Source organism: Notolabrus celidotus, chromosome 16 (assembly GCF_009762535.1).
Source record: "Notolabrus celidotus isolate fNotCel1 chromosome 16, fNotCel1.pri, whole genome shotgun sequence".
In the NCBI taxonomy this organism is placed as follows: domain Eukaryota; kingdom Metazoa; phylum Chordata; class Actinopteri; order Labriformes; family Labridae; genus Notolabrus; species Notolabrus celidotus.
This window is the reverse complement of record NC_048287.1, coordinates 18,637,223-18,664,268: the sequence shown is the minus strand read 5'-3', so window position 1 is coordinate 18,664,268 and position 27,046 is coordinate 18,637,223. Positions and strand designations below refer to the sequence as shown.

Here is a 27,046-nt window from a genome sequence, read left to right as displayed (position 1 = left end):
AGTGACGATTGTAACCACGAGCGTGACGAACGGCTTGTTCGAAAATACAACAAGGAAGTGGACGTTCATTGTTAAAGAAAATAATCACCGGGTAGAACATCTCTCGGGATTAGGGGGTCTCTTCGCTCGTGTTTTTGGGTGTCGGTGGGGTAAAGTCACCGTGGACTTGCCCGCGAGCCCGTTTGTGATCGTCTCGAGGGATTCTGCTTTTAGCCTGCTAGCTAGCGATGAACACGGACGTGGAGTTTCACATCAGGCAGAATTATCCGTGGAATAAGCTCCCAGCTAATGTCAAGCAGGTACCGTGTTTTTCACATTTCCACGGGGCAGGGAGGGAGGGTGGCACCGCTGTGAGGTGGGGGGGTGGACCTGTCAATGTGACCGCGGTGTGTGTGTCACTGGAGGCAGCTGTCAGGGACGCGAGGCTCGCTCATCTCCTCTGCAGGGTTTCACCATTCAGCCATAAGTGACCATCATTACATTACACCCTCCTCTGCCTCTGCTCACTGTGCGTCACATGACTGACTGTTTGATGGGTGGCGCCACATGATGCTGGCGCGTGGATGTCACCTGCAAACACTGACTTTCCAACCTTTGTGCATTGCTTAATAGACATACAATGTAAAGAACAATGATGGTTGTTTTATTCTCAATCCTAAATAGGCTGCATGAATCCTATCTACTCTATTCACGCAAACATGTCACACTGAAGAGGAGGTGGGTGGATGCTCAAAGAGGGGGTTTGTGCTGCTGTACGATAGTGGTGGGTGTATCGATTCTGTGGTATCGATATATCGATTCTCACACACTACTCATTTGAGTATCGATTACTCTGATAAATATCGATTCTAATTAATACATGTGAAATAAAAGTTCACTTCTGTCACTTCTGATTCTTTTAGAGTAGCTTACTCCAAAGTTGTGTACCAAAGAGGCTGTTTTAAGCCTTCCACTCAGAGAATTTAAGTAAAGGAAGTTAATTATTTATGTGTTTTTCTAAATGAATTTCAGTGTTTAAAAAAATATGGTGGCCCTGAGAGCTCACAGCACTGCAACTTAAGAAAACACATGCAAAAAGACAAAACACAAGCAAATTAAGAAAACATCTTCATCAATTTGACAACACATGCACAGCATTTAGAAAACACGTTGCAAAGACCATAACACAACACATTAGAAAAACACGCTGCAAATAGACTGCATCCCAACAACGGAAATGTTTCAAGAGGACACTTAAAAGTGATGCACACGCTCGGACACACATGTTGTTGACACAGCTTTTGAGTCACAGCGCTATTAAGGTTCTTTTACCGTCAATGGTGTTGGAAAATAAGATCAAAAAATAAGTGTTTTTGATTTATTTTAACGTTGTGATCGTATGATTCAGCCTATTACAAAAGGCTAACAATAGTTTAACAGCAGATCACTGCAATAGGCTGAATCATGTGATCACAATGTTAAAATAAATCAAAAACACTTACTTTTTTATCTCATTTTCCAACACCACTGACAGTAAGAGAACCTTTATAGCGCTGCGTCAATGAGCATGTCCGGACGTGTGCATCACTTTTCAGTGTCCTCTGGAAACACTTCTGTTGTGTTGTGGTCTTTGCAGCGCGTTTTCTAGATGCTGCCCATGTGTTGTCAAATTGATGAAAATGTTTTCTTAATTTGCTTGTGTTTTGTCTTTTTGCATGTGTTTTCTTAAGTTGCAGTGCTTTGAGCTCTCAGGGCCACCGTAAAAAAAGGCCACCAAAGGATTTGCATATTAAAGTTGTTAAATGAACAGTATTTGTCATGGGAGTTGTCTTTCAAGCGTTGCATTTTATTCATATTTTAAAATCACTGAAAGTATCGGCATTGGGTATCGGGTATCGAATAAATTGCCCAAAAAGTATTCAGTATCATATTGAATCATAAAAGTGTGGTATCGCCCAGCACTACTGTACGAGCTGCAGTCATCTTCAGCAAAGCAGGACTACTTAGATTTTCAGAAGTGGGCAACTGCCCCAGGGCCCACAGACCTGCATTTGCTCCAGATCTCAAGGCTAATATTTAGTAAATAGTTGAATTCATGTGTTTATGAAGGAAATCTTTGGGGATGCACAGTTTCCACTTCCCTTCGATTTTTGTGGGTTTCTTCCAAAATACATTAGTATTTTGTAGAAAGGTCAGAGACTGCAGTTTTCTTAAAATCTGAGTTTGCCTGCTGTGACTGAATGAATATACTGTAAGTGATTGGGTGAACACTAGCATCTTTTGCCAATGGGCTCCTTTAAGAAAGTGAATTAAATGTGTAATTTACACCGAATATTTGACACCTGATCCACCTGCAGTAATAAAATCAGTATGAATGCAAAAGTTGATACAGTTTAATCATGAGGCATGTTTTTAAATTGTGTATGGATTTCTAAAGCACAATGTCAAGTGACACTGAGAACCTTAAGCTGGTTGTACATTTTGCTCCAACTACTGAACTAGAGAGGGTGTAGAAGGTGCCTTGTTTGTGCATTGTCCTCATAGCAGGTTTGTCCTCACCTCTGTGCTGTTTGTTTTTCCTCTGCAGAGTTTGGGGAACTCTCAGCGTGAATATGAGAAGCATGTGCTGCTCTACAGCATCCGTAACCAGCTGCGATTCCGCAATAACCTAGGTGAGCAATTTTCGTTCCCTGCACCGACACTGCTGTAACTGCCCACCTCGTACTGCTGGTCACATCATGATCAAGTTAAACATTAAGACACAAAGAGTGAACACCCCCTTTTAATTTGTTTATTTGCTGTAGAAAAGAGCATGTTATCAAGTTTCTGAAATGGCAACATAGATACTTAATTTTGTATTACACATAGGCTACACTTCCTAAATCACAGTAATGATTGAGTCTCTTCTCGCTCAACTTGACTGAGTATAATTTCAACTCTATCCTTAAGCTAAGGTGTCTTCAATAAGCAAGACAGGGATTGTATTACCAGTTAAGTAATATGCCACTTAAAGCAATAGTCTGTAATAGTCTCTAAATAACTGTGTAGTAAAAACACTGTAATCAATAATTACCTCTCCGGTGACCTTCTGGAGGATCAATGCTCCTTTTTTTAACCTGGATTGATCTGCTATAGCTTGACAGAAAGTACACTCTCTCCCCTGTGTGTGACCTGACATCTCTGTGTGTGTGTTTTATGAGCAGTGCGCCACGTGAGGAAGGATGAGCGCAAGTACTACGAGGAGCTCCTGAAATACAGCCGGGAGCACTTGATGCTTTACCCCTACCACCTGTCTGACATCATGGTCAAAGGGCTGCGCGTCACGCCGTTCTCATATTACATCGGAATCATGGAGGTAAGACGCCAGAACAGAGGAGAGGAAGGGCTGAGCTACCATAACCTCTACATCCTCTCATACATCGGAACATCCATCTTTGCACAAACAGCAGACGTGAGCCTTTGCTTGCTACTGTTGCTTTCTTTTAAAACTCCAGAAAATAAAGTGGTAATTTCACAATTTCATCTCTGCCTTCAAGACAACGAGCTGGGTAAACCCGACTGGCACAGAGTGGGAATTTGTTGTTGTGCAGCAGCAAAGGTTCTGCAATTGGTTTGGAAACATTCAGTCTCTTGTCATTTAAATTTAACAATGCCTTCAATTTTGGCACCTCTGCAAACTGCTGCAAAAAAGCTAGATTCAGATGTAACAGGGAATCTAACAAACCTTTATAGGGGGATCAAAGCTTTTTACAACCCTCTTCCATCCGGTAAAATATGTTCTCTGTTACTCAGATAAATGAAATATACCAAATCATATCATCCACCTGATGAGGAACACCAAGAAGGAATATTTCTTTTTCTTGTTACAACATTATTTTACGTAACTACCTAAAGAGGAGAGTTCTGTTTATATCGTCTGCATGCAAGAATGCAACATGCTCTTGAAGTATTAAAATAATGAATGAAATTATCATTCAGAAAGAGGAGTAATGGCAAACATGACTTGGGTTATAGTGAATCTATTAACTTACAGGATATGTTCTATTACTCTGTAACACAATGTGCCATTTTAGAGGAGCATGTGGTGTGCCCTGTGTTGCCAGACTTAACATTGCACAGGCACTAGATGTCAGTCTGAGTCAAGCAAAGCCTCATGCAGCAGTTCAGGGACACTCAGAGGACTGATCCCAGGACACACACACCCAGAGAGAGTGTGTGCTGTCTGCTCTGCAGTCTGTTTGGGCTCTGTATGTGTGATGTCGGCATGATGAAGCTCAGTCTGTTTGTTTGCAGCCAGGGTTCTGTTTGAGTTCTGAAACTTTAAATTGGATCACACAGCTGCTTTTGAAATGTAGTCTTTTAAAATTGTGATCTCTCATTGAAAGTTGTGCTCCTGTATGTACACTTCAATCTATGGTGTTGCACTTTGTACCTCCAAATATACATTAATTAATTCACACCCTTGTGTGTTTGCACAGTGTGTGTGCGTGCAGATGCTTGCCGCCATATTTAATTGTTCCTTATTCATCGTGCCTCTAGTTCCATCAGACATGACTCATGTGCTGGGTGTTCTCTCTCTCCTTTGACTAAACCTACAAAACTGAATCATCAAGCTTTCAGTGAACACTTAAAAAGGCTTCACCCATTTTTCAATGCGTGCTAAACTAAACTTGGCTGAGCTTTGATAGTGGCCTCTAAATTGCCTGAAGGCCATGTCACATTCTGATGATCCATTATAAGCACTTAATGAAAATGGGGTGCAGAAATTAGCACGGCCACCAAGTTTTGTTAATCCTGTTATTAATCAGAGGCAGAGGGATGTAGAGAGCAGTAGAGAAAAAATGAGTTTAATTCTTCTCCTCCTTGTCTCTTTTCTCCTCTTCTGTTTCTGCGCCCCCAGGATATTATGAACAGCGAGAAGAGTTACGACTCCCTCCCCAACTTCACTGCTGCCGACTGTGAGTTTTTTTTCCTGCTTCCTTCCTCAATACTGCTGAAATGACTTCACTGGGATTCTGTGTTGCTCCAACTCCTGCTCACATTTTCATATTTTTCAGTTCCTGTTTTTAAAGGGCTGCCATCGCAGAGGTGGCACAACATTGAGAAAGTAAGCAAAATGTGAGGGAGTTCAGGGACCGAAAGACCGTCATGAGGTCATTCAAGGTGCACTTTAAACCAAAACTTCTGACTGACAAACCTCCAGGGGACATCTGACATCACACAATGCAGTTCTCCAACAGACCAACAAACAATAATGGAATTAGAGGTTTATTTTCCTTCATTTTTTGCTTGTTAATTTAGCTATTAAGTTAGTTTCTTAATTTCGGTTTTGAACTGTTGACTGAAAAAATCACCTTGAGCTTTTCATCTAAGTCTGGACAGAAGTCCAACAGATAAATCAGTAAGTTTATGCCTAGAGTTCTTTATTTGTTTTGTACAACTATTCTGCTAATGGCAATAATTTAGAGCTTCATCTTAAAGCTCCTGCGAGGAGTTTTTCTATGGTTATGAAACAGATTAATACAGATACCTCTACTATATTATTTGATAAACACGCCAAACCATCACAAAGCAGACTGATTCTTTCTATATAGGTGCGTTTCAACCAAGGGTTCCGGGGTCTTTTAGCCCCCAGAACTACCTTCCCTGGAACTAAAAGGTTCCTGTGTTCCCATTATTGTCTGCGTTTTGACCGCGGGCTGAAGTCGTGTAGTGAAGTAGATTGTGCAAATCAGGCCAGTGACGTATGAAGAAAAAATTATATTAAATAATATTTTGAAATCTTGATACAAAAGTAAACTAGTATGCATTCCCAGGAACTCCCTCTGTGTTTCAACAACTGTGTAAACTCCATAAACACTGTTACGTTCAACTGAAAGTCCCAGGACGTTTGGCTTTTAGGGGGGAGATCTACCCCTGAACTAAATTAAGGCCCTGGCTCCTCTGGTCGAAACGCACGTAGTTCTGGGGTAAAGTCCCTGCGGTCGAAAAGCGGCTTATAGTGATATTACAAATGTGTAACCACTGCTGTGGGGTAGGTGCCACAAAATGTGAGTCAACAAGCTGCAAAAACACTAACCACGTTTGAGTTTTATAAAACAGCAGGATGACATTTTTCTACAGAAGACATTACTTCAGTATGTGCTGATAAGATCAACAAAGAGTTGAGATGGGCCGCTATGTCCATAGGGGGCGCCATAATGCAAACTTAAAAATTCTCACTGAAGCATTAATTTACAAACTAAAACAAAGAGTGTCCACATCTTTTTGTGAGAGTATCGTTTTTATGTGGATGAAGATGACAATATGCCCAGGTGGCCAGCCTTTGGGCAAATGTAGCACACATCTGTTGTTTTTATAGTTCTTTAATATATTTTTCAGAGAGAGCCCACGACTATTTCTCCTGAAAACAAATCCTACTCTAGTTTTTGTGGATTCTGAGAGAACTTTAAAAAAAAAAAAGTCACAGATAACCATCTCTAATGAACATAAAAAACATTTATCTGTATTACTACGACAAATCCTCTATACTGGCAATGATGTTTTTAGACTGCTTAATGAAAATCACACCACAGTGAATCTAAAATGCTCTTAGAGAAACTAAACGGTTAAATTTCTGATGTATTACTGCATCACTGAGGACCTGCTTTCCCCAGAAATTGTTGCAAACCTGATTAAGATTATGTCAAAGCCGGGAGTCAAGCGAGCATTCAGCTGTAGCATTCCTTCTGTTGTCTTGTGAATTGTACTTTGGCCTGTGAGTGACTGAGTCCTGGCGGTTCAGGACAGTCACGCTGAGGAGACAGAAGGCTACCAGCAGGATGCCCACGCTGCTCTCAGGGGCCTCTCTCCTCTAATCTCCCTGGAGGAGCTTTGGAAGTGTGTCATTCAGAAGTGGGTGGAATGGATAGACAGTGAGGGATCGTGTGAGAGAGTTTTTTTTTACGTGGGCGGATGTTTGTGCGTTGTGTCTGTGCCTTGATGAAACAGCAGGAGACGTGTTTAAGATTGTGCTGTGTTAGGAGGCAGAAACGAGAACATCCCTCACTGCTCCCTGTTTGTGTTGGCAGCTGTCCCAGCTCATTTTGGTCCTCCCCTTCCACGCCTCAGCATCACAGGTTGGAGGAGGTGACACAATGGGGTTTGGAGCCAAAACTTGCAATCCTCTCCTCTATAGAGACAAGAAAACTTTCTATAAGATCCAGACATACACAAAAAAAACCCCCTAAAGTTAGAAATGTATGCACACGCTTGCTCTTCTTATTTTAGAACAACCCCTGGTGCATGTTTTGTTTGTGTGTGTGTCAGGGGATTGTCTCAGAAAAGGTGTTTGGGTAATTTTTGGATGCACTCCCACAGCAGAGTCTAGATGAGTCACTGTTGAAACTCTTCCTCTCCAATATGAAGCTTCAAGTTTTTATAACAACCTAAATCCCCAACTTTGCTTCTCTCTTTTTTATGTAAAGCCTCACAGTCTGTAATTGAAAAATTCCAGAGACATTTTTGTAGCTGCACTGCAGCCAGATTTATTCACATGAGTGTTAACGTGCAGCTATTATAAGTTCATAAGGATTTGCTGAGAAATTATACATTTTTACTGGCTTGTCAATTTTCTCATCATCAGGTCTGCGGCTTCTCGGCATCGGTAGAAACCAGTACATCGATCTGATGAACCAGTGCAGGTCTTCCAAAGTACGATTTCTAACTTTGCCTTTATTAAGTGGTGCCTCATGCAAGAAAGCCAACAATTTCTTACACATTTAGTAGGAATTATGGGTATTAAATCTAGCTGTATCTCCACTGACAAGCATTATTATGAATTTAACTAAAGTAACCATAAAAATAATAATTCCATTCATCAAAAAACCTGGATATACTTCTATTCTCTTTGATTTGAATGTTCAAACTTTAAAGCAGTCTTTATTAGATTTTAGTGACTAGATCTCATCCAACCTGCTTCCTCTTTTCTGTCCTTTATCAGAAATTCTTTCGCAGGAAGTCAGCGCGGGACCTGCTACCAGCGAAACCCGTGGAAATCTCTGTGGAGCCGTGGTGGATGGCTCAGACAGGCTACATCACTGAGGATGATATCAGGGTGAGAAATTGTGCTTTTGATCTTTTCTTTTACTTGGTGTCAGTTCTGTTTATCTTGATGTCTTCAGAAAGTTGTATTGTGATAAGACATTAGAGGTAGACTGGGATGGATGTTATCACACTGATACAGTAAGAGAGAATACAGTTTTAGATTATATTGAGGTGTAGATATTCTGTTGTTCATCTGTGAAATGAGTGAGAGAGTGATGTGTTTGGCTTGACTTTTACCAAGAGCATTCATTGAAATTCACACATGTAACCTACAAAGCTATGACTGTTCATCCCACGAGGCCCTGCTCTCTCAGTGTGCAGAGCTCACCTGACTAAAAATAAAAAGCCCGCCAAGTTCCCCACAGGTCTTCTCCTGTCAGAAAGAAATACTGGAAAACTTGTTACAGTATGCTCATGTGTTATTCTCTAAGAGTCTGCCCTATACATCCATAGTAACAAAGTCACGTGTGTGTGTGTCTGGTCTAATGTGTGCTTGTGGGGTTGAATTACAGATCTGTTCTCAAGCAGAGAAGAAAGCTATCGATAAGATGATTGACTCTGGGCCTCAGCTGGCTGGATCAATGGAGTACAATGTGGTCTTAAGTGAGTATCTGTCACATGTTAAGCAGTGTTCGTTTAAAGCAGCTATAGCTTGTTTCTTAACTATAATACTGTTACTACTTAGATTCCTTTAATATTGTACTATCTAGCAAAAAAGCTTGGCAAAATATACTGTACTTTATATATTTGTCACCTCTCAGAAAAGTGCTTTAAGTTGTTGACTCCATGTGTTTTTTCTTCTTTTAACTGTAAAAAAAACAATCCAAGTTTTTCATAATTTCCTTCACTTTTTATACCAATTATAACAACTATTTGGTAAAATTGAGGCAGAAGTTAGTGTTTGTAGTGTAATGAAACATACACCATAACTACCTGGACTTTGTGACAGCTCAAAATATCAGAGTGAAGAGTGTGTTGCATCCTTTTCTCCCTTTTTGCACAGGAATTATAGAATTGTGTTTCTGCCACATGGCTGTGTCTTATGGCTTTATAATTCCTGTGCAGCAGCATCTCAAGCTCTTGTATCATTGAATGTACATGTTGTTTGAGCAATGTAAAAGTGCAGGTGGGGAAAACTGATGCAGCATAAAATGACCTCTGAAGCTTCTCTATGTTAAAAGAAAACCACGGTAGTGAGAGATTTATAATCGAAAACAAATAAGAAGGCATTAGTTGATTAGCTAGTAGGCTAATGGTAGACTATTTTTAGCTGAAGTGTTCTTATGGAGGCTGATTGTAATGATGCAGTTTGAGGTGAGTATCAAAGATAGAGCACAGGGAGCGGGGTTGTGTCTGTGCAGTGTAAATGTTAATTATCAAACAGCTCGACAGTGATGAAGCTTCGCCTCTGGAGAGCTCCTGACTGAGGGAACAAATATGATTAAAAACAGGAAACACACAGGGCAGTTTAAGAGGAAGCAGCTTTATGTTAACTGCTGTATGCTTAGTTTTCTTTTCCTCATGTAAAAAGTTTCAATAATCTGATTGATTTAATATTTCAGGATTAGATTGACGTCAGAGATATTGTGTTGTATAGCTAACAGAGTTCTCTTCCTCAGGCTTGTACAACCGAGGCTTCATCTACTTGGATGTTCCCATATCTGATGACAGCTGCATCTCAGGTACACTGCAGTGTGTGTGTGTGTGTGTGTGTGTGTGTGTGCCGTCCCATCGCAGCATCCTACCCCACCCTCTTCCTACCCCAGTGGTCTCATCACTGCTCCTTAGCAGCAAGGGAGATGTCAGCTGTGTGTGTGTGTGTGTGTGTGTGTGTGTGTGTGTGTGTGTGTCTGTGTCTGTGTCTGTGTCTGTGTGTCTGTCTGTGTGTCTGTGTGTCTGTGTGTCTGTGTGTCCAAACATCCTGCTATTATCCTCCCCTGATAAATTACCTTGACCAACACTCTGTGTGCTTAAACAAACACAGGGGATCATTAAGGATAATGGACCTACACTGATCTCAAACGATGCCTGATAATTTACAGTGTTTAAAAAATCACAACATAAAATAGAAATGGAACTGTTTACACATCGTACATCCTTGTTTGTGTCTTTCAGTGCCCCCTCTCGAGGGCTTCGTCATGAACCGTGTGCAGGGCGATTACTTTGAAACACTTCTCTACAAAATCTTCGTCTCAATCGATGAACAGACAAACGTTGCTGAGGTATGAGGCCTTATGAGTATATTATATCTGAGCTGCAATGTCTTTTTATTTTTTTTGTATTACTGTTTCAACCTATTTTTTTGTCTCTCTTTCATAATCCTTTGTCTCCCGTGCGACTCTCAGCTTGCGAACGTGCTGGAGATTGACTTGGACTTAGTAAAGGTGGGTATCCTTTTTGCTGCAGAATGTGAGAGTACCAATTTGATGTCCCCTTTTTTGTGAGTTTCACTTTCAAGATAGACTCTTAAAAAATGGGGGAGGTAATTTTCTCTGATGCAGCTATGGTTTTGAACAGCTTTGGAGAGATGCTTTTACCTCTCAGAGGCTTGAAAGCACACAGTGTAACAGTAAGCATACGCATAATGAACAGCCTTTTCAAATGTTCAGTAACTCTGAGTCTTTGAATTCGCTTTCTAAAGGTTCTCTGTTATAGAATTTAGCTGCTGGCAATTTGTTAAAAATGTGTAACATTATTTGTGCAGTAGATTCAGTGTTTCTGCAGGATTTAGAGGTTTCTTTCCTACACAAGGTAGACCTTGACACACCCACACAAATACACACACATATGTATGCGCAATGCTCCAGATTAGATCCATCATGCCCCATGACTCTACCAGAGGGCTGAGCAGCCACATTCCAGTTGAATTGGTGCTCCAGTGTGACCCACTTTTCCCCTGTTTCCTATTCACTCTCCACCAGACGTGGAGTCCAGCTCTTCACTCAGAGCTCTGACCCGCAGAGTGAAGAGCTGGACTCCCTGATCCATCAGTCACATCTCATCTCTGCTGCTTAAAAACAGCACTTAAGAGAAGTGGTCGGAGCGGCTGCAGGAGGAACCCTGTAACTTTGGAGAGGTCTCCTTTGTGTTGAACTTTTTTCCCTTTGTGACTAGAGCTGAACTTTCTCATGTGTAATAACTACACTCACAGAATGAGACACTTGAAACTTGTACTTCTTTTGATATGATAAGAAGGTGACTAAGAGTTGACCTCAGACTGCACCTGAGGGGCATTTAGGTGCAGAAACTAATCAAGCCACCCAACTCAACTGTGGCGGCATGTTCACTTTGAATATAAGATTTGAGGATAGGCAGGTAGACGACTGTATAAATTAAGAAGATAATGAAAAAGCTAGCCAACACTTTAATGAAAAGTAGACGGTATTACCTGTCTCTGTGCCCTTTTAATTTTCATGCAATGACGTCCTATTGTAGTTTCTCACAGGCCATGTATCTGACTACACATTAATCCATCCTTCACATTTTATCCACTCAACTCGTCTCTTTTCAGAAGACAGTGATTTTTAAAATTAGCTTGAAGCATATATAAGTCTAAGGAGCTGTGACAATACCTCTTAAGGTGACTGTTTCTTTCACAGTGAAAACATCTATCTCAATACTAATAAGACCACTTTAAACAGCATCTCTCAATTACTGTCCATACCATACTAAATGTTGACAATGCAGGGAGAGTTCATTTCACTTCAGATGGAGGAAGAAAGGAGAAAAACAATTAGTTTGATTATGTTGAACTCTGAGGGGTCATCAGGCAAAGTGTATCTTATGTGGATTATACATTTTGTGACTGTTTTTCTTCTCTTCTTTTTTTAGAATGCAGTTTCTATGTACTGTCGCCTCGGCTTCGCTGTTAAGAAAGGTCAGGTGATTGGCTCAGAGCAGCTCCACCCCACCTGGAAGAATGCTCCGTCTCTCAACAGGCTCAAGTATGTGATGGGCGTCTGGGTGGCTGATAGTCAAAGTCCATTATTTTTTAAGGGAATGTGTTAAAGCCTGTTTTTATCTTATTACCTAAACAAAATAATAGTTTACAACTGGACAGCTCAATTTTTAAGCATTCTGGTATTTAAGAGTGTTACCCTCATGAGACAAGAAAACTAAGGATTGGGTCTTCAGGAGCCATTCGTCCACTTTGTAACTGTTCTACACTCTCCATCGGGGCTATTTTTTTTAACTCTGAATGATGCAAAATCCAGATAAGCATCCACCCAGTAATAAGTTGAGCATCTTTTTTCCTCTGTTTCAGGAGCACCATGGACCCTCAGAAGATGCTGCTGTCCTGGGAGCAGGGCAGTCCTGTCATGGAAGGAGGCTCCTCAGCCACGGACACAGATACCACCAGTCTAGAAGATCAAGGTTGGTCTTAGTACACGCACGCACGCACGCACGCACGCACGCACGCACGCACGCACGCACGCACGCACGCACGCACGCACGCACGCACGCACGCACGCACGCACGCACGCACGCACGCACGCACGCATGCACATACGCACATACGCACACATCCATACACTTAAAAATAAACACTGCATTTGTAGCTTACAGTCAGACACCCTAGTGTTTGCATGCATAGCACTTTATTACCTCTCTGCAGATGTTTAGAAGCAGAAGTGCTCATTTTTCCCTGGGAGAGCTCAGTCATGCTTCTGAAAGTGACTCTCACATTAACAGGTGTTTGTGTAAAAGGGTCTAATTTTATCCTTGTTATGCATGTAAAAGCATTACTGTTGGGTTGTAACAACTGTCTGTCTGTTCATACAACTGAGGATATAACTTGCTGTGTAATGGAGTCAAAGGTATATAATTCCAAATTTTCATTTAGGGAACAAACATGGGGTTGTCACAATACCAGATAATTAAACTTTAACATGATACTAATAATAACAATATAGATACCTGTTCCGCTGCCAGGGCAACAAAAATAAAAAGTCCTAATTCATTTGAAATACCGTTACCAGTAACAAAAGGCATGATGAAGAGCATTTTTCCCAAAATACACTCCACAGGTTGGGACTTTAAGAAAACCCAGAATCAAGTTAACATTGCTGCTGTTCTACTCTGCTCTCTTTCTGTATGCAGCAGACCCAGATATAATGTCAATCTTAATGAGACTTTAATTGGAGTTCACTAAACATTGTTATTTGCTGACATGTGAACTTGAACGGTCTGTCTGTGTCGGTGCTGTGTTAGAGCTGTGAGGTCTGACAGAGAGCAGAGCAGAGACACACACAGCTGGCAGTATCCAACCCAAATTTTGCCCCTTCTTGCACAAGATAAGGACACATTCAATCCACTTAATGTATCAATGTGAGAGGCAGGAAAATGAATTACCTATTGTGAAAACAAATATTGAGATAATTCGCTGCATCAATATCTCAGGGTTCGAGGTTCTTCATCATTATGTCTGTTTGCAGCAAGTACAAGCACAGTGAAATTACTTTGCCTACATCCACCAGCTGTGCTAACACAAGAATAAATAAGATATGAAGACAAAGTCATATAAATAAAAGGACCCAGCGCAGCTTGGAGCTCAGCAGATGGCGTGCAGAGCGGGAGGGACTGCGCCATCTTGTTCACAGCCCTACTGTTCATCAACAATAGCTACATGTCAATGATGAAAACATTTTTGTCTCCAGGAATGCATTTCATTTTCAGAAAATAACAAATTCACATCTTTGTCACAGCTGTGTTGTGTTGTGTTGTTACATACGCATTGACTGTCGCCTCTCTCTGTGTTTCCCGTGTCTGCAGCAGACACAGGCAGCGTAAGCAGTCTGAGCATCCCAGCTGCACCCACAAAAAGGATTGCCTTCCTTTTTGACTCCACCCTGACAGCCTTCCTCATGATGGGCAACCTGTCTCCGGTCAGTGAACACACAGATACAACGAAAACAGATATCTGAAACTACAATGACATTTTGACAGCACTTGAATCTTTTGTGTCTCTGTCTTATCAGAACCTGAAGAGTCATGCGGTGACCATGTTTGAGGTGGGTAAGCTGTCTGATGAGACACTGGACAGCTTCCTGGCTGAGTTAGAGAAGGTGAGACTAGCAAAGGAATATAAAAAAAAATAAAGATACTATACATGCACGCACACTCTTAACATTTACTCTCCTCGTTTGTGTGTCTCCAGGTGGAGAGCACAGCAGAGGGTGAGGCCCAGCGTTACTTTGACCACGCTTTGACCCTGAAAAACACCATCCTCTTCCTGCGCTACAACAAAGAACTCACTCAGGACCAGGGACCTGATATCCCAAATATAGGTAATACCACAGACGCATTTACTTCAGTCACCTGTACATGTCTGTACCCAGTCCCAGTTTTAAGGTCTCAGTGTGTTCCCAGCCTTCAAAGAAACTAATGAAAACAAGCTGTACACTCTGTATTTTTATAGTTACTCCAAAGTTTGTATCAGACAGATATTAAAGCTGGGTGCAGGGAGTAAGCAGTAAAAACAAAATGCGGAGGATAGACTACTAGTTAATCTACGTGATTCTGATTCACAACACAAGAGGGCTTGATATTTCCATTAAAAACAGATATATACATTTATGTAATTGTTTAAAAAACAGGAGAGATTTAGGTGAGATAATCATGGAAAAAATTTGGTTTCAAAATTGATTGTCGGTGGATAACTGAGGCATATTTTCAGTATATCAGCAGCTCTTTCATACTTTCCTTTCATCCTGACGCTGTTATTGAAAAGAAACTTTGAGCTGTCATTACCAGAGCTGCAAACTACTGTAAATTACCCCACTTTAACTTGCTCTGTGGTCTTAGAAAATCAATAAGTGATAAAGCAGTTGAAAGTTTCTTTGATGTGAAAGTTCTGAAATAGGCTTGAAACTCTTTTAAAAGCAGCAAAGAGGAAGCAGATCTTTTTGCTGCTTCTCAAAGACTCTGTGTGACTCTCAGCTGTCTTGTTTCACCCCATCGCCTGTGTCTGTACAGACTGTGAGTGAAGCTGTATTATTTCACTCGTGTCTCTAGGGGGAGCAGCAGAGAGAACCTTTGAGTCTTCATGTAGCTACTGTAGTGGCACCAGATGCTGTTTGCTTGCTTTGGCTGTGTGCCTCACTTCTGATTGTCTTATCTCTCAGCTCTCCTCTGTCGCTGCTCCAGGCGAGAGAGCGCACTAAGAGCCTGCTGGCGGGGGCTGAACTAAACCCACAATGATACAAGAGCGTAGTGATGATGCTGGAGTTTGATCATTTGGAAAGTGAGGAAAGTTACACAGCCAACAAACCTCTCGTCAGACTAGACTTTTCTCTTCTTCAGGGCATCACTGCATAGGGATAGAAAATGTGATGCTGATTGACAGCAGAGGAGAAATGCAAATAGATACAATTAATCATCGACCCGTGATGCACTGCACTTCTGAATATTCCCCGATTTTTCCTGCAAGCTCAAAGTAAAAAGTGTGCATGAGGCTAGGATGAGCTGATGTGTAAGAATCAGGATAATTCACCGTGAGCGAGTGGGCAGAGCGCTAATGTTCATGTTGTGCTGAGTTTCTCTGCTTTTGTCTCGCCTCAGATGTCTGCATATTATTTTCCACTGTTGTGTTTGTATTTTTTTAGAACATCTTTAGAGATATTGTATTGAGATAATAGGATATAGAATCAGTCACCATTACTAAAGACTCCCTCTCCTCTTGCTCCTGCATACACTACCAAGGCACCCGCCTCCCTCACTTAAACCAAACGGAGTACATGAAATGAGAACATCTAACCTGTACTATCTCCTACTTTGTTTTATATGTGACGAAGGTAATCCCAGAAAATGTCAGCACCCTCATGACCTGACATTTTCTGAATTGTTTGGTGTTCATGTGTAACAGGGGCTTGAGACAGCCAGTTACAGACTTGACTCAATTTGCAAATTAGACAACACAGTGTGACACAGTAGTCTCAGTACATGTTATTTTAGAGAGTGAATATAAATGTTGAGCTCCTTGAGTTCCAGTCAGCTCTCGAGTTGCAGTTCTCAGACACCTCTTTCCTCCTGAATTTACAAACAAGCAAGGTGTGATTATTTAATCCAAGAATATCAACCTAACACTTGCACCCTGTTGAGAGGATGTTCTTTGTAAGTCACCTTTGTTGAAACACTTGTCTTAACACCAAAGCTGTAAAAAGAGAATCTTTTCTGAGTATGCCCACACAGATCTTAATTTGCCCTTTTCCCTCAGAGTTTTGTCTCTGACTAGAATTGTTGTTAAATATGCTTACATGCATCCTTTTGAGAAATGTGCTTAGTTACTTGCCACCTATCATGCTGGATCAACAACTGGATAGACAGCTTTGCTAAGACAACTTCTGCTTCAGTACATTCACTTTTTCCATGCAGAAAAACTTCAGCCATAGAAGACACAAGAATGCAAACTACACACTTCCTTTAATTGCAGAATGTCATGTAAGAAATGTGTGACTGTTCTTGTGTTTTTTTTCCTCCCAGGTTTCCCCTTAGACATGTTGCGCTGTGAGAGCCTGCTGGGTTTGGACCAGGCCACCTGCAGCCGTGTCCTCAACAAGAACTACAAGCTGCTGGTCTCAATGGCGCCGCTCAGCAACGAGATCAGACCCATCAGCAGCTGCACGCCTCAGGTATGAAGCCTGCAGGGAGAGGGAGCAGAGGGGATACTTTGTAATGTGCCGGGCTGTCAGATCAAATGTGGCCTGTGTTAGAGTTGTGCGTTTGTATTTTGATTTTCAGTTCACTTCATACATGTGCGTTTTGTTGTGTTTGCCCTCTTTCTTTGTGTGTGCTCCTGTGTGCCTGGAGTGATTTGTGACTCTCCTAGTGTGAATGTGTATTTCAGTCTGCAGTTGCCCCAGACAACAATACCACACAAAGAAACAGAGAGAAAGGAGGGGAGGAGAGGCTCATGGGTAATTCCTCTGGCTGGCCACACTCCAGCTTTCTAGCTGAGCTCAGGGAGACAAGGGAAAGAAGTTAAACTCTTGTTGTGCCACTCACGCTGCTGTTTACTCTCTCACCGCTGGGACTCAGCAGAGTGGAATTTAATGAATTCTTTCTTCACCAACATCTCTGATGGCAGCTTCAAACTCTGCTTCCCCAAAACAAACACAACTGTTTGTTCCTGTTTCTTTAATGTTCATTCAAAGTGTGTATTTATGTGCTAAAACGGAAGGATGCCTATATGTAGGTCTATAAGTTGTGCTGCTTTTTATGCATGTCCATCTGTAAATACTTGTTTCTCCTTGCAGCACATCGGCCCAGCCATCCCAGAGGTGAGCTCCATCTGGTTCAAGATGTATCTGTACCATGTGACCGGCCAAGGCCCCCCCTCTCTGCTGCTCTCCAAAGGCTCCCGGCTCCGCAAACTGCCGGACATATTCCAGGTGAGCCCAGTCTAATGATTAATCTGGCAGGTGGGTTGCATGAGTGTAGGTACATAGTTGAATGAGTACATGTGTGCTGATACAGAACAAACAAACCTCCTGAAGTCGGATAAAACCCTCATTTGTGAGGAGACAATTCATCCCTTGTTCCCTTGCCCTCTTCCCTCCGTCAACGTCAACCTTTAATTCCTCAAAAAGCTTCAACATCACAACCATATTGCACTGTACAGCTACATTTTCAACCTCTGAGGCCTCCCAGTGGTCTTGGCAGTTTTTTCTTTACTTTCCTGGGAATGTGAGAGTGGGAACAAAGAGAATTTGATGCAGTAAATCCTCAGGGGTAGCGGGGGGGACAGGTAATATCATGTAAATGGGTCACTCCAGAGAACACAGCAGCATGCACTCTCCTGCTTGTTGTGGTTTTATTTATTGTAGCACCTTTTTGAACTAAACTGCTACATTTACTGCATTTACAGGCTTGTGCTTCCTTTTTCTGAAATTATTTTCTGTTTTACTCACTAATTGTTTGAATAGTCTTAATCACATGAAAAGCTGTAAATCACAAGATGAGCATTCTTCTTATTAGAAAGCATGTATGTATGATTATATATCCTGATGCTTTCTGTGATCGTCTGCTGCAGAAGAGTCCTTTGACAGCCTGTTTTTTTCTGTGTTCAGGTCTACGACAGGTTGTTAATCACGTCCTGGGGTCACGACCCCGGAGTTGTCCCGACATCCAACGTGCTAACTATGCTCAATGACGCCCTTACACACTCTGCTGTGCTCATCCAGGTAAAAACACACTCATGAGTTCTAACTTCACCATGAGAAAGTGAACTTGAACATTGCATCATCTGATGTGGTGTATCTCTACTTGTGTGTTTTTGATAACAACATATATGTTTGCTGTGTAAACTGAACTGCATATGCGTGTGTGTTACCTTCAGGGTCATGGTATGCACGGCCATGGAGAAATGGTGCACATCCCGTTCCCCTTTGATGAGGAGGATTTAAAAGGAGGTGAGCATTTACTTGTGCAGAGAGCTGTCACTGTGTTATTAACATTTTTGCAGTTGTGATGAAATGTGCTCATTTTCAGCCAATGTGAGAAAATGTGATTAACTTTATTAAAGTAATTCAGTGAAAGTCCTGGAAGAACCTTATTAAGAACATCATTTTACGAAGTCGTACAATAAGAAACATGAGGAATGAAGCTTTCAATGGACGTTAACGTCACAGAATGAGAGGTGATGCTTCAAATAAAGAGAAATAATGTGCTTTTCTGATTTTGTCATTCACTGTATAGCCTCCGGTTTCTGGGTATATACTGCAGGATCATCTCATGATAATCATATTATAAAAATTCAATAGTTTTTGATATCTGTATATTATTATACTCACTGCTTCAAGTAAAAATCAATCAGGTGGTGTTGTAGCTGCACACAGACACTATCAATGTTCCCTCAATTTTCAGATACATAAACCTTTGCTGGTATATACACCTAATCATTAGGGGTGCAACAATACACAGAATTCCCGGTTCGGTTCGGTTCGGTTTGATACGTTTTTGTCACGGTTCGATATGTTTTCGATACAGAAAAAGAGAAATTTCAGTGCCTTTTTTGTCTTGTAGTTTATTGAAATTACCAACATTTGTTTCCGCTCAAAAACACAGTTTTTAAATTCAATTAAATTTATCAGGGGCAGCTCCCTGATATGTTCTGCTGTGCATGGGGGGGTTGCGTGTGTGTGTGTGTGTGTGTGTGTGTGTGTGTGTGTGTGTGTGTGTGTGTGCGCGCGTGTGTCTGTGTCTGTGTGTGTGTGTGTGTGTGTGTGTCTGTGTGTCTGTGTGTGTCTGTCTGCCTGCGTGCGCATCTGCCGTGGGGGATAGAGAGCAGAGGAGAATTGTGAACGCGCGACCATGTAGAGACAGAAATGACATCCTGTCATGTAAATAAGATAAATAACATAAGGATATTTAGTCTGTTAAATAAAAGAACAAGGTATAGACCTGGTCTATGAGAGAGGTAACCTTAAATCACCTCTGTTTTCACTTCCAAGGGGGGGCGGGACCCGGCGGACACTCGTGCTTCCCTCTCGTACGGGCGCTCACACACACATACGTGAACATATGAACCCAGCAGACCGTCGTATGGTGAAATATACATTTCCATATGAAGCACAGTTAAAACAAACGTGACCAGCCTGGACTGAATGAATGTGGGAGGAGCGCACAGTTCAGTGGACCTGCGCTCGACAATGCAGCCCGGAGGAGTCAAGCGCAGATCCGCTGAACTTTCAGCAGAGAGCGCCTCGTCAGAAGTTGATAAAATAAATATAAAAATCGCGTATCGTTCGTTACATAGGGCGTACCGAACCGTGACCACTGTATTGAACAGTTCGATACAGATACACGTAGTGTTGCACCCCTACTAATCATATGTCACCTGAGGATCTCAGTGCTGATTGGCCATCATGGCACAAATGATTAGCTGAAGATCAGATTTTTCAACTGTTGAGAATAAGTGAATGAAGCGAGTAGTGCATTGAATATGTCAAGAAATCACGTAAATTGCATGTTTAACTGGCGCCTTTCACACCATTCACATTGTGCAATTTGCGTAATTTGTATCGCCTAACAAGAACTTTTGTCTCATCGTGTCTTTACAAACAAATTCATAGTGACTATCCAGCGATATTAGATATTAGATTTTAGAAGTGTCTTGATATGTCATTCTTCCCTGTGTTGTCTATCCGTGCCCTGCAGAGTTCTCTTACTCAAACATGTGTACGCACAAGTCCCTTCTGTCGCTGAAGGAGCAAGTGGACCTGAAGCACCAGTGCGGTTACATCACCATGCTCAACTCAAACAACAGGCACCGTCGCCGGGCTAGCGACACTGTTGAGTGCAGAGGTGGGTGTGCAGATGAGTGAACAGCTTTATTCTCACACACACACACACACACACACACACACACACACACACACACACACACACACACACACACACACACACACACACACACACACACACACACACACACACACACACACACACACACACACACAGAACTCCTACAAAAGGCTGCATGTGTGAACGCAAACTTTCAAGTTTTTCACCTAAACGTTGAGGTGAGTTGATGTGAGAATGCAGCAAGAAATATATAGGAATATTCAACATGAGCAAGTTGACTAGCATGATGACACTTAGGTCATACAACTTCAGGTCCGAAAGAGTAACATGTAAGGGGAAGCATAAAAACATTCAAGGTTGAAGAAGGAGTACCATTTCCAAGACCAGATCAGCTATCTGCATATGTGTCTGTTTAAAAAATTCGCAAAAAATGTCATCATAGTCTAGGTCTCTGTTTTGGTCTTTGTTAGCCAGCATGCTGTTCTCAGCATGCTTTTTATGTCAACCACCCCCCTCATCCAACAGGGAAGACGTCTTGCTGTGAGGGACATTTGTGAACAAGCAACTTTTTTGAAAATTTCAGGGGCAGAGCTCCTGAAAATTATTAGAAAACATTTAGGACTGGATATGTGATAGAAGCTTATGTGAGACAAGGTGCATAGTAAAAATAGTAACAATGTCCCCACCTCTGATGGCTATTGGCAGTGATGGTGCAAATTGAATAAGTATCGCTCACCATCCACTTTAATTATACTGTTTGTCTGCTTAATTGTGTGTCTGATTGTGATAGCCTTTACTAATGGACGTGAATCGAACAGTATTAGCCTTTACCTTGATTAAATCTTGTTGGCATAGGAGATCACACATTGTGATTAAAAATATGCATTTGTGACAAAGCAAACCTTTGATACATAATTTGTGAAAGAGAGATTATTTTAAAAGTTTTGTATCTAATAAAGTTTTTTTCACCAAAGCTGTAATCAGTTTACTACCATCAGTCTTCCTGTGTTTTAACACTGATTTCACTGTTTTAACACTTGTTGCTTTTCTTAAAGGGGACACACATCTAGGTGGAGGCCTGGACACCAATGGCAGCACTGAGTCGTTTGAACTTGTAACAGAAGAAAACAACGGTGAAACCAAAACAAAGACCGATGGTAGGTCCACTTTAAATGTTCATTAGAGGTGCTTCGATGTTCAAAATCCAGGCTGATGTTTTCTCCTGTACTTCTTTGTAATTCTTTGCATCTGTCTTTCAAATTAGCTGAGAGGTTTGATGTATTTAAATTGTTGCAAGTCGTCCCTTGTCTTGAAATTTCACTGGAACATGTCTTACAAATTGCATGTCTTCTATTCTTCTCAAAGACGATGTAATTCACCCACACTGCCGATACTTCCTTTGGAGTTTGGCATGGCACATTATTAGCCGATATGCCGATGTCAAGTCACTTAAATCGTATCAGAAATGATGTTACAGAAAGTAAAGGGAACTAAAAGGTTGCATGCTGTGATCATGGTGTCTGATGTAGTCATGTATGTTCTACATGTCCCTCCTCTCCCTCTTTAATCTCTCCTCCAGTTCTTTCATCTGAAGATGAGTGGGTCCCTCTTGAACTGTGCTTTGGCATGCCCCTCTTCAGCTCCGAGCTCAACCGCAAAGTGTGTCGAAAAATCGCCTCACATAAATTGTTCAGCACCGAAAGGTAAAAAAGCACAAACAAAACCCACCCAGCTTCCTTGAAGATGCCACTCTTGTTTTAAAGAAGAAAGATGAGCGGTGTTGTAGTGTGGCGTGATTTCAGCTGTGTTGTTGTTTCAGCCTTCAAGAGCTGCTGCACTCGAGCCGAAGACTTTCGCTGAAGGTGCTGAGCTTCGTTCAGTCATTCCAGGTAAAAACACTCTACTCTCTGTTAAGGTGGCTACTGGAGAATCCTTACAGAAAATAAATGTAATAGCAATATACAGTAAAACACCTTATTTATCAATGTAGTGTTTGAAATTATGCTTTTAGTAATTGGGTTAAAATTCAACTGTTCATACTGAAGTTACCTTGTTGGGCCATTCAAATCAGTCAGTGAATCTCAAGAGGTCTTTAGGACAGAGAAGGCTTTACTTGAATTAAGAGAAAAGCACAAGACAGTCCAGCTGCAGGCCTCCAATCTCAGCCAACTCTCTTGCAGACCTCCACTCTGAGCTCACCTCCACTGTCAGCAGAAAGTGACGTCAGGATTAAGAGAGTGGAGGTCTGCAGCTGGACCCCTCTCGGTTTTTCTGCGTTTCGATTACTTTTGTTATGCTGATTCCTCAATAATGTAATATAAGTAACTAAGTATAAAATGCACGTCATCAATAACACAACATTGGTGGGCACCTTCGTTTGGTGTAATGATCTCGACCTTTTTCATTTCCTCGAGAGAGACACGATTGTTTCATTTGCGCTACAGTCCTATCACAACCTCTGTGTTTACATTCACTGTTGTTTTAACAGGGATAGAGGTAGGATGAATTCAAGGTTTAAAGATTCACAGCAATATGTTTCACTACATATTATATGCAACACATGAAGGTAAAATATGTTCATTTAAGTCAGTTTCATGATAACTATTTTACGGTTATTTAGTCATAGTTATTTTTTATATGATGTTGATTAAAGTGATTCCAACAGTCCAAAGCTAATTGTCTTATGCTACGATATCTAAACATTCAAGATGTTGTTAAACGTTAGGCAGGAGTTGCGTAACTTAAAAGCACAACATTTACGTCACTTCCGTCCTACGATGGAGGAAGACGCGCATGATGTATGTCACTTCCGTCCGACGATAGAGGAGGCGGAGCTAGACGGCTGAATGGCTGAGACCGCAAAGGAGGATTAGAATAACGTCACTTCCGTCCAACGGTGGAGGTGTCAGTGAACTTCCGCTTCACAGTGGAGGAGCCGTTAAGCCAGCTGAGAGTGGAGGTCTGTAGCTGGACCCCTCTCGAAAATCGCGGTTTTGATAGGAAAGGTATCTTGAGAAAAAATTGCTGAGCACAAGTAACAGTATAAAGTAATCTTTTGTACCAAAGAAACAGATGAAACAATAAATATAATATCATAAAGTCCAGAATTTGATACTTGAGTGTTTGTGTATATATCATATATATAATATCTTTCCCACGAAGATGTTGATGCATAATAAGACTGCCCACAACCAGCTGAAGAATATACTACTCGTAAATATAATGGCTTAAGCATAAATATAACAATGTAACAATAACATTGTGTTTATTGAAGCTGATTTGAGATTAAAAAATGACAAATCCTGGTGATTTACAAAATGTGTTTGCTGTGATGATGTGTTCGGAGTGAAAATAAAGAAAATGAATACCTTAAAGTCTGGAATATGAGTCACACATATTTACGTTTTTGCAGGGCTAGTGGGAAAAATGTTTGAACTGTGTTCCTGCATAAAGACTTAATTTGTGTTCAGCAACGTGCACTTTCTACGCAGATGTGTAGCTCTTTTTACTTCCAGTTATATTACAACTGAATGGTACTGTATTTCACAGAAAAGGGAACAGCCCGGCAATAGTAGTTTTAAGTTTCTTGTTTTAGGTGTAAGCCTCTCGTCATCCTAGTCTCAGTTGAAAATAGTAGAACTTTTGGAACACTGCTTTACTGGTCAATTTCCCTTCTCCCTCAATGACCAATCAAAATCAGGAAGGAGCGGGACTTCTCCTATCATCCTTGTCAACAACAATGGCAGAGGAGAAACCAATCAGACTTAAATTACAAGGGTAACATTTCCAGGTCTGAATTGCTGCTGCTAAGCTCAAGACACATATCCAGTCGTTTGTTTTTACATTTTCTTTTTGATAGAATAGAAGAAAATATGAAGCATTCAAAATCAGCAATTCAAAACAGACATAATGGTCAGTGAGTGGAAATGCCATGGGACAGCTTTTGTAACTTAGCAACAGTACGGGTGAGTGAAATATCTTGAAATTGAGGTTGTGGACGCTGCCAGTGTAGAAATGCCGTCAATGGAAACAGGCCCTTAGTGTTTTGTTAGGGCTTGAAGTTTTCTAAACAGCCAGAGAGTATCTGTTCTATTAGGCTTCTCTTCTTTTTGTCCAAGAGTCATGTATCCTTGTCCCACCTCATCCCTCATCCCCGGTCCCCTCTGTGTTCTGATCAGTGACTCTCTTGTGTCAACAGGATGGCAACCAGACCTCTGACCTGGACAGCGGTGTGTCGAACCCTCTAAGTCAGCCCCCGGCGGAGTCTGGCGTCCCCCTGCCTGCCCTCAATCTCCTCTTCAAGGACGGGCAGCTGAAGGAGTGGAGTGGGCGGGCCCCTCCTCCTCTGGACATCTCCGCTCTGCAGAAGGACCAACCCACATAAACAACTCCCCCACACACACACTAAAAAAAACACAGATTCAGTCATGAGGAAAGGTCCAACACTGCATCTTCATATCTGCTCACAAGGAAACACGTTCATTTAGGACTCTCACTCTTGTCAGTCAGCATCAAGTCATGGGAAAGTCCTCGCCAGCACTTTTTCATCACTGTCTGAGGAATCATCATCCCTCTGACACTAGTTTGACCCCCTTCGCTTTCCCTTTCTGTGATTCCTTGTATTGGTAGCAAGGCAGTGTTATCTGTTGGAGTGGTGCTATCATCACAGTATATAACAGTGATGCAGGTAATCAACATACGACCTGGAAGAGCGTTTAAAGTGGAAGCACAAGCGCTGTTCCTCACTGAAAAGCCCCCCCAACCCATCCTCACCCTTCAGTCAGTGGATGTTTTGTGATCATTGAATGGGAGTGTAAAGTGGTTGATATTGTATAGTTGTTCTAAAAAAAGACCTTAAAAAAAACAACAAAGTGTCGAACAAACTTCTTCAGGAATCATTTGAAGATATGCATATTCTAGGACCAAGTCTTGAAACTGGAGTCTCAATGCAGACCCCCACACCCCTTGTGTTGTCTTATGTTTAGTGATCTGATGATGCATGATAATGTTGCACAACACGCACCGTAGAAAAATACTTTCCTCTTTACTTGTAATCAATACTGGGGGCATTTATTATTTGCACTGCACAGGATGTCTTCAAACCTGTGGATGAAGTAATTTCATGTTTTTTGTTGTTTGTTTTTTTTTGGGTCGGTTGGATCTGTTGTAGTACGCACATTATTTCAGAGCTGGTGTTTGCTAACAAAAAGTGTTTCCTGTTGGGAACTTAGACATGGAGGAAAAACTGGGTATCAAAGTAACTACTGTTTTTTATTTTTATGTTTTTTTCTCTGAGTCAAAGAACACCAAAGACCATTTTCTTTTTATGTATGACTTTTAAAAAAAAATCTTTGAATGTGTTTTACTTTAATTTTGTTGCCTTATAACTCTCAGCCAATCATAAACTGACATGGGTGTGATCAAAGCTCTTATTTAGGTTTGTTGATTTTCTTTTTGCCTCTTGTAGATTTGTCAAATGACTTATGAGCATTTCATTGGGTGTATATAACCGGTTAAAGCAACAACATTGGGTCGTGAAATTCCAACAATCTTCCCTTTTCAGGATTTCAACAGGATTATTCAAGTGTATCTAATTGCATAGAGTGGGAACAGTCATGTCTGTGTGTATGACCCGGGCCTGTTGCCACTGTCTGCTGCCAAGATCTCCTTCCTGGATCCACTCCAGATTGTGCGGTGCACTCTCGGCCAGCTCACCACACTCTCTGAGGATGTATTTACACTGCGTATTGAAAAATGGAGGTTTGTAGTCTGGAGAGGAGACGGCAGCTTTAGTGGGAAGGCTGTCACAGACCTGCGGGATGGAAATGCTAACATGTAACACAGCGCCTCAGAGTTGTGGTGTACACCATGAAGTGTTTTTACAGTCTGTCATGCATTTTGAGAGGTTACTTTTTATTGCTTTCAGACTGATTACCAATTCTGCTGAATTTATCTCTTATTTTGAATGAATCTACCTTCTACGGTTTATTGACCCACTTGTTGTTTCTAAAATCATGAAATACACAAAAAGAGACTATTATGAGGTCCTGTTGAAGCATGATGTCTGTGTAGAAACTGTTGTGCGTATGTTGTGTATGAGTGTGTATTGTACACCTCACTCTTTGGTGTGTTTTCATACACGCCCACCTTCACAATAAGAGTTCCCTAAATCCTGCCTGTCTGTTAACTAGTTGCAGTACTTGGTCATCCCAGACATTCCCCATCCTCCCCCAGGTACACATCCATCACAGTGTTTAAAAAAAAAATGCTAGTTTTATATGTCAGCATATATTTTAGAAAATCTCTGTTGTAGCTTGTTTAATGGGACTGTGAATATCATTGACTGAGTTAAAAACAACGTAATTAAGTGGGTGAAAAAAAAAGACGAAAGTGACATTCCTGCAACATGCCCTTCCTCTATCTTTACTCCACTCCCTGACTCCAGATACACATATTATTATTACAATGAAATATGTAAAAAGTATATGAAAGTATAAATAAATATGTAATAACTTTTTCCTCCCTAAAATGCCTCCTTGTGTTGTTTATCTCAATCTACACTTTGTCGTTTTGTATCACCCATTCCACCCTCCTCTGGCCTCAAATGTAGCAAGTCACATAACATGATGAGAAGCCTCACATGATATGTTTTCCTGGCCAGGTGGAACAGATGGAGTGC

The 27,046-nt window shown here is 41.3% G+C and overlaps 1 protein-coding gene across 2 annotated transcripts; it reads left to right on the top strand.

Annotated features, from left to right (window-relative positions):
- Positions 1-26,896, top strand: fam91a1 (family with sequence similarity 91 member A1). 2 transcript variants are annotated; one of them, XM_034705105.1, is made up of 24 exons: positions 1-299; positions 2,567-2,651; positions 3,183-3,334; positions 4,880-4,937; positions 7,604-7,671; positions 7,961-8,074; positions 8,577-8,667; positions 9,684-9,746; positions 10,180-10,286; positions 10,410-10,448; positions 11,896-12,008; positions 12,329-12,438; positions 13,837-13,949; positions 14,043-14,129; positions 14,222-14,351; positions 16,546-16,694; positions 17,319-17,453; positions 18,132-18,245; positions 18,401-18,473; positions 20,221-20,367; positions 21,423-21,524; positions 21,947-22,070; positions 22,187-22,256; positions 24,566-26,896. In XM_034705105.1, the coding sequence occupies exons 1-24, from the start codon at positions 228-230 to the stop codon at positions 24,749-24,751; spliced, it is 2,502 nt and encodes an 833-aa protein (XP_034560996.1). In that variant the 5' UTR covers positions 1-227; the 3' UTR covers positions 24,752-26,896. The 2 variants fall into 2 exon arrangements, with proteins under 2 accessions (XP_034560996.1, XP_034560997.1); XM_034705106.1 differs by having other exon boundaries at positions 228-299; positions 13,840-13,949; positions 24,566-24,751.
- The last annotated feature ends 150 nt before the right edge of the window (positions 26,897-27,046 follow it).

Bases quoted from the DNA above. Each gene is read 5' to 3' on its own strand.
- fam91a1 (XM_034705105.1), top strand. From the start codon at position 228: ATGAACACGGACGTGGAGTTTCACATCAGGCAGAATTATCCGTGGAAT. The intron at 9,747-10,179 runs GTACACTGCAGT...TGTGTCTTTCAG, and splicing joins TGATGACAGCTGCATCTCAG to TGCCCCCTCTCGAGGGCTTC. The intron at 20,368-21,422 runs GTGGGTGTGCAG...CTTTTCTTAAAG, and splicing joins CGACACTGTTGAGTGCAGAG to GGGACACACATCTAGGTGGA.